We start from the raw sequence: 17,961 nt of genomic DNA on the forward strand, positions 1-17,961 counted from the left end.
TTTTGTGAGGGAGTTTGGCTCTTTTTTTGTTTGCTTTTGGGGTTTCTTTTGTTTATTTGTTTAAGAAGTCAGCTTCTAAAAGACTAACTTCACAGATTTTAACTTCAATCAGATTTAAGTTCCTCATAGAGCAGTTACCCTGTTTATTCAGGGCTGACATGTAATGATGAATTACCAGTTGTGTTGTATTTTGTAAAAAAGCTGTAAAGATCCCCACATTCTGCAGAAAGCCAAGCTTGATGGTTGTACATTACCAGGATCAGGAGTCCTACAGTCTTGAAAAGAGATCTACTGTATCTTCCTGATAAAGTTAATTCAAATTAAAAATGTACTGTATGAAATATGCTACATAATACATATGTAAAAACATGCCACGCTCTTGGTTAGAGTGGAATATAGTCCAATCAAACTGCTTGTCCTACGGTAAATCAAGGCACATCACCCTTAACTCAGTGCCAGTATGCCACACATCTTTGGCACTGTGAAAGCCCAAAGTCTGGGACACACTAGAGGACTCTTCAGCTGTATCACTACAGGCCTCTGTATCAATGCATCAACAGGTCAGAGACTTTCCTGACCTAATCAGACCATAATTGCAGTTCATTTCACTTCTGCACCAGTAGCAATTTAGTAACCGTCAGTTCAGGTATGTGCTGTAAATTAGGCTTATGCTGCATCATCACAATAGCTAATTTAATGTTCTTTGTTCAATTTATAAGAAATGAAGGATAAAGTATTAGAACTGGTAAGTTTCAAAAACAGAATGATGGGAGAAGGAGCAAAACAATAAAAACACTTGCAGCAAAAAAAATGATGCATTATATACCAAGTTTCATCCTATATAGAAAACATTTGTTTTTATGTGCTGAAGCTTTCTTGTCTGAGCGAGTCACCTTTTAAAGTTTTAACCATGAGAGCTGTTACCACTTTAGCCACCATAAATTACTTTGTGAAGCATTTTTTCATACAGCATTAGAACTGCTACCTCAGTGTTTATGCTTGACTTACTGGCATATTCTCTTAATGAAAAGAACAACCACTGGAAAAGATCTTTGAAAACAAATGTTATGCAAACCATCAAGTTCATGCTGTTTGAAATCCCTTTTCTAGTGTGGAGGCTATGAGTAGGCTCACTAACTCCACAGATGCTCCTTTAATCAAAACGTTCAACAGTCACAGATCATTGTGCAGGTACCTAACTGTACACAATTTTTCTTTGGCCTGCCTCAATTTCAATATAATACAAGTTAGCCAATTCTTGTTCATACACTTGGCATGCCAGTGAAGACTATCTGCTCAGCTTCTTGGGGCAACAGGTGCCCCAAGAATAGATGGGGCCTAAGTCTTTACTCTCAGAATCGGGTAAAGCATTTTGGAATACCTCAATAGTTATAACACATTTACTTTTCCTGACTTTTTATACTGTGTATACATCGTCAAGACACTCATTGGGAAGTTTACAATAGTAGTTTAGAGGATACTGTTTTTTCACTTCTTTCTTTTTAAATCCTAATCAAGTATGTTATCTTGGGTTTTGGTAATAAATACTATTTTCAACAGGGCAATGGAATTCTTGGTCCACAAGGCAAATATAACAAAAAGAATTACAGGCACCATCTCAGTTTTTATTTAAAAGTATTCTGAGTACACAAGTACCTCCTTTCGGTATGAAGAGTCCAGAGGTGTGCGGTTTTAAATTGTTTTTTTGTTTGTTTTGTTTTTAATCTTGTAGCAGTTTCAGATGGAGAAGAAAAAAAAGAGGGGAGAACCAAAGTTGATCATGAAGCTCCAAGAGAAAAATTCAAAAACAGAATTGTTAATGAAAACACTAATATGTAAAGAACAAATCTGAAGGTGCAAGCTGTCTATTCTGCTGCAATTTGCTAGCAGGCATTAAATATAATTTGAAGTTTTCTAGGATATTTCAGGAAAAAGTTAAATGCTTGAGGTTCATGGGCATGAGACCAATATTAGCATGCTCAGTACCCAAATTACTGCTGTCTGAAGAATCAGTTGGTCCTGAACTGAGATTAACTGGAGGGGGAAAAAAAATAAGCCTATTAGCAGAAAATAAGGACTACGGGGGCAGTTACAGCATGGTGCCACACTTCTGCACTTCTTTCATTCTACACACAGGTGACCAGATGAGAATGCAATCCAGTCAGTTTTCAGCAGGACACCAAGGAATAATGTAAAGTTTCAGGAAGACTCCTAACTGGACTGTGTTCAGGCACACAGAGAAAAGCAAATTACCCTAGTGCCTATACTGAAAAGTACTAAAGAATAGGTTGACCATAGGCTCAAGATTTCAAGATTCCAGTTTAAGTATTTGCTACTGCCTCTGTAATAGTCAGTTGTAAAAAAGAACTTCATAGTGGCAATTAATTATGGAATGATTGAGTTTTAAAAAAAACCTTACTCTATAAGAAAGATAAACTTATGAGAACATCATTTTAACTTACAACTGTAAACCTGATATTAAAATGTCAAGTGTACTATCAATTCTATAAATATTTTCAGATGTTTAAAAGTTAGATATCCCCATATGCCCATTTCTGGGCTGTAAAACACACTCACAGTGAGACTCCTTGTGTATTAGTTTGAACTACATTTTTTCACCTCATCATTAATTAAGAAACAAGCCTATCAAAATAGAAAAAAGTGCAAAGCTTCAGAGATGACTTCATACCTCAATTTACACCCCAGTCTTGCAAATTGCCTGTCACAGCCATATTCAGAGATTATGTGATCCCCAGAAATATCCTTGTAGTGGAACACTACCTATAAAGGCAAGTCACACATCAGTACACATTTTCTGCATTCCAAGTGCATTTTGCATTCTGTGGATTGCCCTTTACATAAGGTTATGTTATGTATCTACAAATAACAGTTGTCTAGGATCTTCCATTATTAATGCTGAATGTCTCCTTGATTATCAACTTTCATAATATTTGCTGGATTTATTCCGTTTTCTATTTCTTTCTGATGTGATACTGCTGTGACAAACAAATGGGAAGATTCCATTGGAGAATGATGACTGACATCTGCTTTCACTAGAACTTCATAATACAGGAGATAAAAAACTGGAGTTACTATGCCAATAATCAACATAATCACTACTGCTGTCCACCATCCTATACCCCAGTCTGCTCCGTAGTAAGGATCCTTGCATTTTTTAGTTTTACCATCAGTTTCAAAACAGATCTGTTGGGCTGCTAAAGCAGAAACAACTTCATTCAGATTCTCTCTCTTTGTATCATTAGATTTCACTATTTCTTCTATATCTCGATCGACTTCTTTTAAGAAGTTGCCAGCAGTCTCATTAGCAGAGAATTTATCACAAAGAGATGTTTCCTGTACTTCTGGGGAACACAGAGCAGGCCGAAGAGCTGGTTTTCCTTTTGGAGACACGTGCGTTTCAGTCAATACACTGAACTTTTTCACTGGAATTTTGATAGACCTCAGGGCAAAAAAATCTTGATCGTTGATAAGATTGTTAAGTCTCTTGATATCTGCAACCTAAAAATGAAAACAACAGCTATAACATTACACTCCATTGAAACAAAACTTTCTTAATTGTACTATACCCTTAGGAAATACAAGTCTTTTGCAAAGAAACAAAGACAAGGCCTTTGCTTTTGACCTACCAAGTCAGCTCTCCTTTTCCATATTCTTGTTCAAAGTGAATATAATTTTGCTCAAATTAAGTCTAAGGCAAGGCCTTTGGTTTTTATTACCCTTACTTTTTGTTTTTTTTTTAAACTACCCATTCATACAGTATGAAGTCAGAAGAGGTCAAAGACCAAATGTGAACAACTTTACAGCAAGAAGGAAAATAATTATGATGCAAAATCCCCTTCACTTCAGATAAGAAGACTGAAAGTCACTTCACATAGATATATTTACGTGTATGTATGTTCAGCTATCAGTTTGCAACTATCTCTATGCAATTAATGACTTCACCTCACTTTACTTTGAAGTTTTCAAATTATGTAAATTACTGTTAATTTCTAACTCAGTGAAAAACTTCTCAGTTAGGAGTTGCTACAAAGAATGAGTTTGCAATTCATCTAGCCACACTTTTTTTTTTTGCTGCTTCTGGGGGTTAAGGCAGGAAACAAGTGTAACTTTTAAACTGTCATCTAACTTACCCAAGTCAGATATTCCCTTTCCCTATTCTTGCTCAAAATGCATCTCATTTTACTTGCAGTAAGTTCAGATTTTAAGTCGAATGTGAAACACTCTGCAGGGATTTAAGTGCCCTGCGATAATCACTGGCTTCAATTTCAGATGGTAACTCCCTCACTATAGAAGGCACAGCCACAAACTTCACCATAATAAAGTACTTCCAAATCAGTGCTTTTCTGCAACACCTGCAAAGCACACATGAATTGTGCCCATTTGAAGATGCACTGTATCTAAGCTCACACAAACCTTTTTAATGTGTAGAAGTCCTTCAGTTCCTATGGCAGTGTATTTGTTAGGTGTATGATGCTGAATAAACTGGGTAAGAATAAAAGACTGCCAAATGCAGCAATTTATGATTCCACCACAATGCAACTTATACTTTCTGCCTCAAGCTCTTCCACATTCTCTTGAATTTGCAAGAAAGAACACAATTTAGTTATCCTTCCTTTCTTAGTGAGGCCTGACCTCGTAAACCTGCTCAAAATACCCCATTGCAGCAGGTTCTGAAGCCAACACTTGGTAAATGAGGCTATGGTCTGTCATGATTAGAAGATAGCTGTGTCGAGACTTTAATTCCTAAAGTCACAACAGGAGGCCCCCAATTCTGTTTCTGCCTGAAGAATTAGATGACAGCATATTCTGTATATACAAATTTTGAACTGCCATTGACCTCATGGCACCTGTACACTTAGCAGTCAGTCCCACCAACGCACACAGCTGATTTCCTGTTAAAAGTGGAAACATCAACCAAGTCCAATGCCACAACAGCCTTAATGGTACTGGCAGCCAAAATTACTGGGTATGCAGGACATTTACCACACTAATGTAAGAACTGAGCTAGAAGTAGTGAGCACAAAGAAGGGTGCACAAGGTTGTAAAGTTCTCAAAAGTACAGCATAGTCATACTTAAAATACTAGGCCAATTTAGCAGAATTCAAAAGAAAAATACGGAGGATTTTTTTCCCCCTACTTTGATGGAATTAGGGTTCCACACAAACTCTTAAGATAGTTCATCAACACCCTTGTCACCCAGCCCAAAAGGGAGGATGGCACCAGATGTGCCGACCTATGACCGGAGCACAGGTTTGAAAGTAACATGTACTGCGAGAGAAACATGTCACAACCGAAACTATGCACTTGCTTCTCACACTTATGTTAGTTTTAAGGGGAAAAGCCCACGGAACCGGAACCCTGCGCTGTAACACGAACACTCTGACGTAATTTTCCACTTCTGAGAAACACGGCGCTTGCACGCGTTGCCTCCGCGAGCACCCGGCCCGAGACCGGGCACTTACCGAGCAGCAGAACTGCAGCGCGATCGCGTTCAGCGTGTCCCCTTCCCGGATGTCCTTTGTCAGCAGGACGATATCATCCAGCCTGTCCCTCGACGCGCTCCGCCGGACCTTCTCCCTGCCCCGCGGCCGCAGTTCCGACACCTCGCCCTCCTCCTCGGGCCCCTCGCTCTCCGCGCTCACGAAGGGGTACAGGTGACCGCCACCGAGCGGCTGCGCCACGGCGGGCGGCTGCGGGCCGCTGCCGACGCCTCTGCCGGCCATGCTCCGCGGGTGGCCCTGTGGAACGGACCGCAGGGGGGGCCCCCTCCGCGGGCCGCCCCGCTCCGGCCCCCCCCCCTCGCCCCCGCCCAGTTCTCTCCCGGCGCAGCGAGCGCCGCCCAAGCCGCCGCGGGGAGGTGAGAGCACTGCCCTGCCCTGCCCTGTCCTGCCCAGCTGACCTCGCCGCCCCGTTCCGCGGCTCTACTTGCGCCCGCTGCGCATGGGACCCGCCGCGATGGCGGCCGTGCCGCCACGTCCGCAGCGCCGCCACGCCCAGGCGCTTGCCGCGCGCAGCCCCGGGGGCGGGGGTGGCGGGAGGCGGCCCCGGGGCTCGGCCGTGAGGAGCCGGCGGGGCCGGCCCGGCGGGAGGGCGAGTCTTGGCACCGCCCGGCGCTGGCGCTGCTCCGGCCCGCTCCGGCGCTGCCCCGTAAGTCTCCCGGCGCCGCCCGCGCCGCTCCGCCGCGGCCCAGGGAGCGCTGTGGTCGAGGCGCTCGGCAGCGGAGGCCGGAGCGCGGTGCCGGCGCTGGCGGGCGAGGGAGCGCTTCACCCCCGCCTCCCCCTCGAGCCACCCCTATGATCTTGCTGATCCTCCTAGAGAAACGGACTCTGCTCAGATACACGAAGTTGCAATGTATTTGGATCAGAAAGAGGGTTCGCGGCTCCTCTCTACGCTCTGTATCTCTTAGTCCCCCCTGGCTCTTCTCGCCTTGCTGCACCCTCAGAAACACCCAGGCAGTGTCTTTATATCCCTTCACATCTGTCCCCTCAGCACTAGTGCTGCAGAGGTACAGAAATGCAGCCCGCGCTGATCGATACTGCTCACAAGAGAGGTACCACAAATTAAACCCTGTAGATATTTCAACTTTACTTCCCTAGTAGAATATTTTTTTCCCTAAAGGACTGTCAGCAGCTTTTGGGGTGTTGAGGCAATAGGCGGATGTCCTAGCCTAACTAGTAAATTTGATCTACTGTCTTTCTCCTGACACAGCCTTAAAGGGAAGTTTTGGATTACAGCAGGAACAAGAACAGTGTTCCTTAAAAAAAACTGACAGCTCTAAGGTCAGGTTAAATATATTGAAAAACAATTGTTGAAGACTAATGTATTTGCAGGTTTGATTCCTAAATAGATTAAATCTAATCTTAAAATAATTTTAAATTAGGGTTTGTTTTTTTTTTTTCTTTTGTTTTTGAACCTTGCTATACAATGTTTCCAGACTTTCCTAAACAACCAAAGTGGTTAGAAATGTGTTTGACATTAAAAAGGACAGATTTTTTTATAGGTTTACTTTTGAAAACTAGATTACTTGAGTTTGAGGACCTAAAAATTCGATCCAGCAATTGTGTAGCTCTATTAAGTGTCACATTCACACTCATAGAAGCTTAATTGAAGCCACATTTCCAGGTACTGTGAAACAAACTGTGAAGGTACATTGTGTTCTTTTATCTCAGCCTTTTTTTTATCTATACCTATATCTCTATATATCTATATCTATATATCTATATGTCTTCCACACACATACATATATTTATCTGTATCTACCTTAAAATAGTATTCTGTTGTGGATGAGGGATGGATCAGTTAAAATAAAGGTATTCCCAATACTTCCCAATTCCCTAGCCAAATTACATCAACAACAAGAGCAGTATATTTCTCTCAAGAGCATAGAGGTTTGCCTGAAAGAATAGAAATAGTCTCAGGTAGAGAAGTCAGCACAAAGCAACAAGCTGGCCATTTCATGCAGGTCTGATCACTGTCCTTTGTGAAGAAGCATGGAATAGAACTAGCATTTAAATGTGATTTCATTCCTGCAGGAAGTTGAGCCTACTTAGTCAAAGCTAATTTTCAGGCTTTTTTATTCTGCATTTGTTGAAATAGCCCGGTGGACACATAGTGTAGTTAGAATTTTCTCAAACCGAAGTTTCTTACAAGCCCTGGCACTTTCTAAACCATTTACTAGCCTAGCTGAAGGTATTGTCTTGACACTTGGACCCACATAACATTTTCTTTGCTGAGTGTTTCAGGTGTAATTAATTGTGAACGGTGTGATTTCTCCTAGACAGGCAATTTTTTCTTTCATAGCATCTCCTCAATCAAAGCCTGCTCAGGAATAAGCTTTCTATTTTTATTGTGTGTCAGAAGCACAGCTTGTACTGATTAGCACAGCTGTACCGAAGACTTAGATACAGCCTCACATAGAAGCACTATGCAGCAAAGACAAGCTTGGATAGTCAGATTACATGACAAATGTGTGAACATATTTGTAGGAGTCCCAGAATTATTTTATGTCTTTCTGGGGTGGGGGGTGCTAAATGACAGTAGAATGAACCTTCCACAACTGTGTTTCTGGAAAGAGGAATGTTGAAGATGACAGAATTGAATTAATTTCCCATAAACCTAAAGTTTTCTTGTGGGATCTCAATTTGAAAAAAATTAACTTAGTGATTTAGGATTTCATCTATTAAGTGTCATGCCATATCTGGCAAGGAATATTTGCAGTATCAAGCAATTCCATTTTTTTTTTTTTTTAAAGGAAGCTTTCAGTAATAGAAGTGAAGTAACTGCAGTTATCTGTAGCTGGGAAACTGATGACTCAGACCCTATTCATGCATTTGAAAGACTGTTTTATGAGACTCATCAGAGCTGTGGGTGGATCTGTAGAGGAATTTGAATTCAGACTTCATACAAAAGGATGCCTGCAGTGGTGTCTAATGATTGTCCCATCACAAGCCACTAATGGAATATCCTTTTGGAAGTTTTCTTTAATCTTTGGGTGGTGAGGCTACAGCAAAGATCAGGAACAGAGAATTTCACCATTTCTTTTATCTACAGAGGTGTGCCATCAGGTCAAAAAAAGAACTGCTGAAGCAGCACTCTGCCTTAGAAGGGGAAAGAAAGTATTGGAGTTTGCTTTGACCCTGCTACACCCCTGTGTGTAACCATTTGTAACTGGTGACATTTTCCCATCAATAACAAAAGCGTATATTCCAAACTTGATGAACAAGACTGGAGCTGCATAGCTCCCATGAATGCTAATAGGAATACAGCCTTTCTCTATTCCCATGTAAGTTACTTTGCATATCCTAATAAGTGCATTCTCAATAAGCAACAGGGTCAGTGTTAATCACACCATGGCATTCCAACAGCATCTGCATAGATCTGTACCACATTCCTCTTGGTCATGTTATTTCTTGTGTGGCCTGATCACAGAGCTAGGAAGTTAGGTACACACATAGAAATATTAGGAAGATCTTAATAAATTATTAGAAAGGAGTTGTAATGAAAAAAGTAATGTAGAAGGGCTGATATAACTTGTTAGTAACTTTTTATTAAAATCCCTAACATATTCTTTCCATCTGGAATTTATCCCATGTCATGTGCCACCACTGTTTTTCTAAGTCATTCTGTGATTTGGTACCACCAATCTAGATTTACATTTAGAATAGATAGTGTCTAAGTGTCTAAGTGTATGTTTTAATTGCTTGAATGACATGATAAATTATGACTCATTAAGAGATTCACACAGAAATACATACACAGTCTTTGTCTCTGTTTCCTTGCTTGGAAATTGGAAATGGTAGTAAAATTGTTGGAAATAGTAATATCAGGGTAGCTCTGCAGCTCCAATAAAGATCAAAGGAAGTTATTAAGACATGACCATAATGTGCAGTATGAGGAATTTCTTAAGTTCTCTATAAAAATATGCAAGAAGCAAATTATGCTGAATCCACATACACTGCATAGCCTGTTCTCCAGTGGAAATATTTGCATGTATACATTTAGCTATAATCATAGAATTGTTTAGGTTGGAAAAGGACCCTTAATATCACTAAATCCAACCATTGATCTTCAAAACTGCCATAAAGCCTTTTTAGTTAGCAATGGTCCAACAACAGAAATGGGTTAAAAAAACCACAGAATTTAACTGTTTAGTTTATTATTGTTATGGTTTAAATGACAGTAAATGAAGAAATATCATTGGGTTGAGACTGTATATTCCTTATGTAATAATTTACATATTTGATGTTCCCCTTTGGTTACTTGACAGGAATCAGTAACTTTTTAAATTAACTGTATTAATTTAATGTGTACCCCTAATAGAAATATGGCGTGTGCCTTCCACAATACAGCCAGTAGGGTGCATTGGTTGTTTGATATTTTATTTTCAAAAAACTGTAAACAACTCCTTATTTGCTTCTGATTTACCATTTAAGTACCCTCTGAATAAGAAAATCTGTGAGGGAGCCCATTCAGTTATGGTAAAAAGTATGGAAAAATGCAGTATAGTTTCTTGAAAATTTCCTTCAAATTGTTCACAGGTGGATTTTTTTTATTAGAATTCCTATCTATTGAATAACTGTTTTGATAACGTAATAATTGAAATTATTTTGGGGGTAGGTTTTGGTTTATTTGTTATTGTTGTTTGGGGTTTTTTCTTGGGGTTTTTTTGGCTGGTTGGCTTTTGGGTTTTGTTTGTTTGCTTTAAAGATTATCATAGATTCCTTACAATATTTACTAGATGAATCTGTAATAAATTCAATCAATAGCTGTCACTATTTCATATGTTTTCCCTGAGTAAAGTAAGGAAACCTTTCAGTATTTATCATGTTTTTGTTCTGCAGGAATATTTGCACTGTCCTCAAGTCTCTGTCTCATTTGTTTTTAGTTAATTAAGCATTCAGAATTTGTTGACTTCTGTTTTCTGCTTTCTCTAGGTCTCGGTTTTGGGTAATTCGATTTATTTAGATCCTCTGGGTTTCAGTATTGTTTTTAAACACAGACACAAGTATTTACGCAATTTCAAATATCAACCCCTTTAGTGCCATGTAGAAAAGTAATTCCCCCACCTCAGCTACTTGTTACTAATCTGCTGTTGATGTATCCGAAAATGACATGTGTTTGTTTTTTCTTTCCCAGTCACAGACACTTAGGATGAGCTGTGTCTCTGCTTGACTTTCTTCAGATGAAAATGATTCAGAAGATCTTTATTTTAGCTTTGAATTACCTTGATTTTAGCTTTTTACCTAGTATTCAGCAGTGTTAATATGACTTGTTTTAATGGAACCAGCTTAAAAGGTGAGCTATATTACTATAATACTCTCATTCCCTGTCCACTAATATTGATACCACAAACATGGAGTTGTGAGTTTTGTATTTACAAGGAGAGAGTGTTGAGGAGATCTATTTTAACTCTTGCTGAACTACATAATGCAAATATGTTCATGTCTTAATGATGAAATTTTGTGAGTGACAAAAGATACTTGTCTTCCCCTCTTGCAGTTTTCTTTAGCGGTCAGTGTGATTTGTCCCAAGAGCCACACCAGGTGGGAATTACAGGAGGAATGGAAGAGCTCTGATAATTGCAATTGACTTTGGTACACATTGGCATACAAAAGGGTATAAAATGCTGCTGGATCCTGGGCCACTAGGGCAAACCCAGGCTGCAGGAAGTTTCTGTGTGGATCCCACAGTGGCAGGGATGCCTGCAGGGTACATCCAGTCCAAAGGAAGGAAGTAGTCAGTTTTGGTGGATGAATAGAAGCAGTAAGATCTGGTCACATATGGAGATAAAATCCTGAAATAGCTCCATAGTTGCTTTGTTGCTTTGGAATTGTGCATTTTGTAAGGCCAAAGCCTGTAAACCTGTATGTTTCTGAGCTTGCTGATACTATAACCCTTTAAACCTGCTTGACAAAACTTATATCTTAATTGATACAGTCTTTCCTCACAAGTTTCTGCAGTGTGTGTATTCTGTATGGGTACATTGTTATGGCTACAGTGGAGAAAAGCTTTCTCTGGCAAACGGTCCTTTTATGTCATTCCACTGAGTGGGAAAGTGCCCTCATACTGGCCTCAGTACCCCTGCAATCCTGTCAGCTCTGCAGCTGCCTCTTCCATGCCTCTACTGTTCTTACCATGTGAACAGAGGCCTATAGGCAAGGAAGAGAATTCTCTGAAATATTCTAACATTACTTTCATCCTTTGTTTTTAGCTGCTTCTGGCTGGAATAGTGGTATATGCTGAGCAGCTTTTTATCAAAGGGAGAGGGAATAGTAGAAGGGAGTGGGAGTGGGGCTGTACTACCTCATGGTAAAGGGTCTGATTCAGTCATAAAAGTCTTTGATGCAGAAATAGGTGTGATATCCACAGCCTAGTATACTGACAAATATTTGAACTCTATGTTTAATGTACCTTCAGTTTTCACCTATAAGGGCATATGGATGTAAGTGGAACTGTTGGATTAATACTCTCTGCTCCTGATATTAGTAATGAGTAATAATATTGTAGTTGTAAACATCTTACTATGCTTGCTTTAAAATTTTCAATATAAAATGGATTGCAACAATAATATATATAGCTATATGTAATCTCAAATACTTATCAGTATACAGCTCAAGAAATTGTTGGTTTTCCTACAAAACGTGTTTATATCAATTTTGCCTCTGAAAGTACTTGCAAAATAAATCATTCCATTCAATTTTTTAAAGCACTTAACATATGATTACAAACATTCAGTTTATGATATCAATACAAGAATGATCTAATAGAAACAGGCTCTTTGAATTCATGAATTTTAAAACAGATTTTCCCCACTCTTGTTTTCTTCCAACTTTTTTCTATTTGAGTCAGCTTCTATACGGGACAGCACGTCAGAAACCTTTAAATTCTTTCAAGACTATCAGGCATGTGAATGCAAATGCGTTACTAGTAATCTTCATCAGGAGAGATAGTAACGTAGCCCACATGGCATCGGTAAAGTGTTTACAAGGTATTAATATGCCTATTGTGACAAGTTGTATTTAATGGGAAGCAACGAGGAGTTTGTTTTATTAGTTTTCCTCCTCCCTCAAGTAATAAATCTTAAAAGCTTCAATATTGATTCAATGAAATGAATGGTTGAATCGTTCTGGAGAGGCTCTGACAAGTGGACAAATGCTTCCATGGTTACGTGGAGCTATGCAGTATGGTTACTGAGCTTTGCTGGTTTCCTCCTTCTGCCACTGAAGTAAAATAACAAGCCACAGGGAAGCACCACACATGGTGAGCATAAACTGGAAACAACTTTAAAAGATCGAGTTAGCTGATCTTATACACATTTTAAACAATATGGGGTTTATTATTTTATACTTTGTGCCCTAAACATTGCATTTCAGTAGTTTTTCCTTCATATGTCACTTTTCCATGGAATATTTTTATTTCTTATCTGAGCAACCTCTTTTGATTTGGAATGCCATAAATTAAAAGACCATGTGAAAATGTGTTTCATAGTACTGTTACATGAGTTATGTTTTTGTAGGAATATTTATATATTAAATGGTGTGCGTGCATCACTGCAGCCCTCTCTAATACCTAGATAACAAAGATCAGGTCTAGAACTTTTGTATGCAGTTGCTTTAGGATGCTTTGCAGTATAAACATAATTAAGAGCTTGTATTTTTGATCTGCTTACATTTGAGGTACTCACATTTCAGGTGTCACAGGGAATAAATTATTATAAATGCATAACATTTTAGAAAAGCAATATAAAACAATGAAATACAGTTATTTAATTAGAAATAACATTAAAGATGTTGCAGACCAGGCATTATATTAGAAAGAAATCCTGAATGTCTACAAAGTACAAAATGTAAATGAAACTAAAAGCAGATGTATTGACAATAATTACATTTTTTTCCCTTGGAGACCAACTCCAAAATAAGCACGTTATCCACTGTATTAGCATGGTTTAGTTGTTTTCTCCTCTATGTGGTTGACAGTCCTCAGAAGCACCATCTCAGCATCAGAATGCTAAATTGTTTCAGCTCCTCTTTGTAGAGGCAGGGATGAATGCCAGGATTCCACACAGCCAGGAAAATTAATTCATAAACACAGAAGATAGTTACTTTTGAGACAAGAGTCTTGGTCTTAAAGCTTTACATTGGAAGTTTATATTTGTTGTAGGTACTTAATTTCACAGTTACTCAAGTCATTTGTCTTTGATCTTGTGGGGGAGAAGGTAATCAGTTAGCGAAAAAACATTTCAGTGTTTTCCTTAAAAAGAAAAGCGTCAATTCTTAAACTGAAAAACATGGGGGATTTTGTATTTCCTGGTAGTTCTTTTCCTCATTTGAAAGGAAGGGAACAGAATGCCTAGTTGTGAGCTGGGAAAGCAAGTTAAGTTGTATGCAGCATCTGGAATACTTTTGCTTTAATCTTTAAATAGTTTTTTGAGGACTTTGAAATTAAGAGCAAATTAGATGCAAGAGATTATGGAGAGGTTTTCATATTTTCATTATGTCTTACCTTCAGAAAAATGTGCTTTTGGTAACCGTTCTATTTGAATTTACAGTCTAGTGCTTGACATGCTCAGAAGTTGTGTTTTGATGGATATTTTATGAGAAAACTACTTATTTTCTGGATAGAATGTACATTGTCAGTGATACGCTGCAAAGGAAGAGCTGAGCACCCTTGAAGGAACAAGACTGCAACTTCATTTAGCAGCAGTAACCTGCATAAGAGAAGCAGTGAGCAGTTCTTGACAGTTCACACCATGCTGTTTCTCCATGTGGCACGCAAGCCAGTAAGCATACACTGTGGTTTGAAATGAGCTATGTAACATTGTAAGATCAAACCGACCCTTCACGGATGAGATTCTTCTTGCATCAATAGAGTGACAGAAAATGACCTCATTTGTCTCAAAATGGCATGATAGAGCTTGATCACTCAAATCTAAGATGCGCTAAGTTGAAACTAAGCAGTTATTTTCTCATTAAATGTTCATTTTTAGTTCCGTTTAATGTATTTAAATTAACATTTTTAAAAAGCCATGTCACTTTTTGTGGAAGTCTTGTCAAATGAGAGAGTTCACAAATCAAAAATTTACGATTCTATGAATAGCATTTTTGCTGTAATGTGTGTTTAAATATAGCAGCCTTTAATGAGCAGATGCTATGAACCATTACTTTTTTCTAATAATGGGAACAATTCAATTTTTTATGTTAAAAGCTCTTCTAAAGTGTTAACATCAGCATGCTTTATTTGCATGCAAATAAGGAGTTGTACCTTTATGAAACTGGTCATAGGAAGCATAAACAAATTAATCTTCATGCATTGAAAAAGAGCACAATGTGCTTGGAAGTTCTCATTTTTCAGTTTCTTAAGTCCTGGAATTTTCTAAAAAATAGAAGATCAAAATCTGATTTTACCTACATATGTCTGCACATGAACTAGGTGGGCATAAACTGCTCAGTCAGAAGCATAATACTCAAATTTTGTCATTCAGTCTTCTCAGTTTATTAGCATTGTTTGCATTTATCTATGTTTTTTTTTCTTTTTTTCCTCTTTCCTGCATGTGTTTGTTTATTCATCAGAAACCTATGCAATAAAATCAAGATTATGATATTAAAGCACTCCCAGCCCAACAAAAGGATGTGGTAAAGTTCAGGAAAAAGAGCAGTGCAAGTCTCTGGCATCAGATGACACTTGGCTGTAGTTGTGCATTTCTCTGGTGTGGGAGGGCTGGATAGGAGTCTCCACAGACTGTGGGTAGAACAACCAAAAAGTGATCAGAAACCTCACTTCACATTTTGAAGAAGAGACAACCCAACCGTGATCTTAAGCTGCTATGGGATAGCAAGTCAGAAGCCTGCTAGTACAGACTAGTCAGGCTGTGAGATGAACACAGCTCTTTAGTGTGTTGGTTGGTTCTGCCCTCTTTTGAAGCCTGACAGCCCAGTTATCTGGGGATTATGCTACTGAAGGCATGTTCTATAGTTCTGGCTGCCGTTTCTTTCAATACTGCCAGTTGGATGTGGATCCCAGTGTGAATCACACTAAATAATAAGAGAGAAAGGGGAATGCAACCTAGATGTCATCAAAACAAACAAATATCTGTACAGAATCAAAAATTGAGCTTCAGCTCTGCATTCACAGGGAAGGACATTAGTGCTTGTGGCCATCTCTAGCATGGTCTGTGTTGCAAAAACGCTCTGCACTGTGGACCATTGTTCAAAGAAAATTCTCTTAAAAAAATACAAACAACCAACATCTAACAACCAAGTGAGTTCCTTGCGTGAAAATATTCTGTATCTTGTGATTGCTCTGTTGAAGAAAGGAGCAAGATCACCTTCCGTATCTGCCTGTATCTGGTGGATGTTACATACTTTTAAAGTGCATTATATTGGAAAGAGATTGATTTCTAAATAAGAACTAAAAATAACTTGTCTATTATATCATAATTAAGCACTGATCTATGAAAAAGCTATGCACATTCTTCCTTTTTCTGAGTAGCTGAGCCTGCTTCAGCTAAAGCACCAGAAAAGGTGATAGATAGACCTATACACCTGTGCAGGACCAAAATTTCAATTTTTTTTTAATTTCTTTGTTTGATATTTGCATCCAAATAGGTGTTTAGACCAGAATTCTGAAGCTTGGATGTTGCAGGTGAAAACAAAAGTGAATTTTAGTGATACTTATGCATAAAAATGCTATTATAGCATTTATTTTTGGTTTCTGATATTTGTAGATTAAGATTTCAGTACCTCTAACTAAAAATTAAGTGGCACTGATATAACACAAAGGTTTTCCTTAATGGAAAGAAAAATGTAAAGAAGAGAAAATATACATGCCTGAAAAGCCTTCATTAGATGTTTTTTCCTATTTCTCTTTTAAGTAATGTGTTCTTTCTCAGGGATTTATTTCTTCTTCTAACTCCCTCTTCTGTGGTCTTTTCTTTCAGATGATGCCAATGAAGGGAAAAGGCAAGGTTTCAAAACAAACAAACTGGAGTCCATTGTTTCTGGTGCTTTCAGTATTGGTTTACTTGCAGTAGAGCCATTTTTTGCTTAGAGTTTTAATGATTTCAAAACAAAGGATATCCAAACAAACAAAGTGAGGGGTGTACTTAATACACCTTATTTTCTGCTTTTATTGAAAAGAGAAGCTAAGGCTGACCTGGAGGCATAGTTCTGTGCAATGTCAGATCTGTTGTAGGTCCAATACTAGTCCTGATTGTTTGCCTCTGACATTTGTAAGGGTTGGGAGTGCAGTATGGGCTGCATGCTGAGTTGTTAAAAGTGTGTGTGGAGTGTCTGATGTCAATCACCATCAGCCTTCCAGCTGCTTGAGGACCATCACTGGCAAAATCCTATGGCAGCTCTCTCTCTCATCCTCAAGTGTAACAAAAGGAAGCAGAAATCCCTGGTATGATAAAAATGAAAAAAGATAATCAGGGAATTCTTAGGCTTTGAGAGAAAACATGGAGTATCATATGTTGAGTCAGAGAGCACAGCAAAAGGTACAGCCATTTTTGATCAGAATGCAGTTTTGTGGAAAGAGCTCATGAGAATTACCATGTGAATTACTGAGCCCAAGTCTGAGTTCTCACTCTTCCTTAGTTTTCTAGCTCAGTAACTAGCAACATTTAATGTGCTCAGACCTTCTGTAATTGAGAATAAATGACAGCTAAGGCAGGCCCTCTGTTAGCTAGTGGGAGGTGAACAGAAAGTGGCTGAAGAGAGGAAAACATTAAGTATAAGCTGAAACAACATTGTAGAATAAAGGATAGAAATAATCTTATACCTCTACTATTCTTTTGGCCAGTTAATCCAAAGAGGAAAAACAATATGGTATCTGGATTTTGAAGCTGAAATATAGTAACAGTATGGTATTGAAAAACATGCTAGTTATCTGTCATGCTCATATATTAAATTCTGCCTGGTGCAAAATTCTGCACTAATAGTATTGACCTTTGAAGGGATGTTTTTTGCTCCTTTTTCCTTTTCTTTCTTTTTCAGATAAACTGGTGCTGGTACATGAGGATTATGCATAAAAAAGTATTGATCAAAAAATATGTTCAGATGTAAACCAAGATGAACTAGTGCAAGAAGGGATGGAACATATAAAACAGATGATCAAACAGAACACCTGAATTCCTTTTACATGCACAGCATAGTTTCACACAATTAAATTGTGTAATCAACACACAATTTATTTTTTTTAAAAAAGAGAATTTTTATAACGTTTGATGAATCATCCCAATATTTGCTCCACTCTTAAGAAATGGAGTTTGTTCTGATTATTAATGTCTACTTTTCTGTGTGCATATTAGATTATCTATGCATTTATCGGTTATACTGCAAATTTTTATTTATCAACATTGATTTTCTCTGTAGCTATATACAGAGTAAATAAAGAGATTCTTCTTACCTAACAAAGCTAGGTAGTAGTCTGAGGGTACTATTT

The 17,961-nt window shown here is 38.4% G+C and overlaps 1 protein-coding gene across 1 annotated transcript; it reads right to left on the reverse strand.

The window, feature by feature from the left end:
- Positions 1 to 1,604: 1,604 nt before the first annotated feature.
- On the reverse strand, positions 1,605 to 5,756 carry LYSMD3 (LysM domain containing 3). The gene is made up of 2 exons (XM_005532427.3): positions 5,484 to 5,756; positions 1,605 to 3,519 (listed from the first exon to the last, which is right to left on the reverse strand). The coding sequence occupies exons 1-2, from the start codon at positions 5,742 to 5,744 to the stop codon at positions 2,911 to 2,913; spliced, it is 870 nt and encodes a 289-aa protein (XP_005532484.1). The 5' UTR covers positions 5,745 to 5,756; the 3' UTR covers positions 1,605 to 2,910.
- Positions 5,757 to 17,961: the final 12,205 nt, after the last annotated feature.

The sequence above is a fragment of the Pseudopodoces humilis genome, chromosome 4 (assembly GCF_049639895.1).
Source record: "Pseudopodoces humilis isolate 2021_Gansu_Grassland_sample_001 chromosome 4, ASM4963989v1, whole genome shotgun sequence".
NCBI classification, from domain to species: Eukaryota; Metazoa; Chordata; class Aves; order Passeriformes; family Paridae; genus Pseudopodoces; species Pseudopodoces humilis.

Bases quoted from the DNA above. Each gene is read 5' to 3' on its own strand.
- LYSMD3 (XM_005532427.3), bottom strand. From the start codon at position 5,744: ATGGCCGGCAGAGGCGTCGGCAGCGGCCCGCAGCCGCCCGCCGTGGCG. The intron at 3,520-5,483 runs GTAAGTGCCCGG...TTTCATTTTTAG, and splicing joins CGCTGCAGTTCTGCTGCTCG to GTTGCAGATATCAAGAGACT.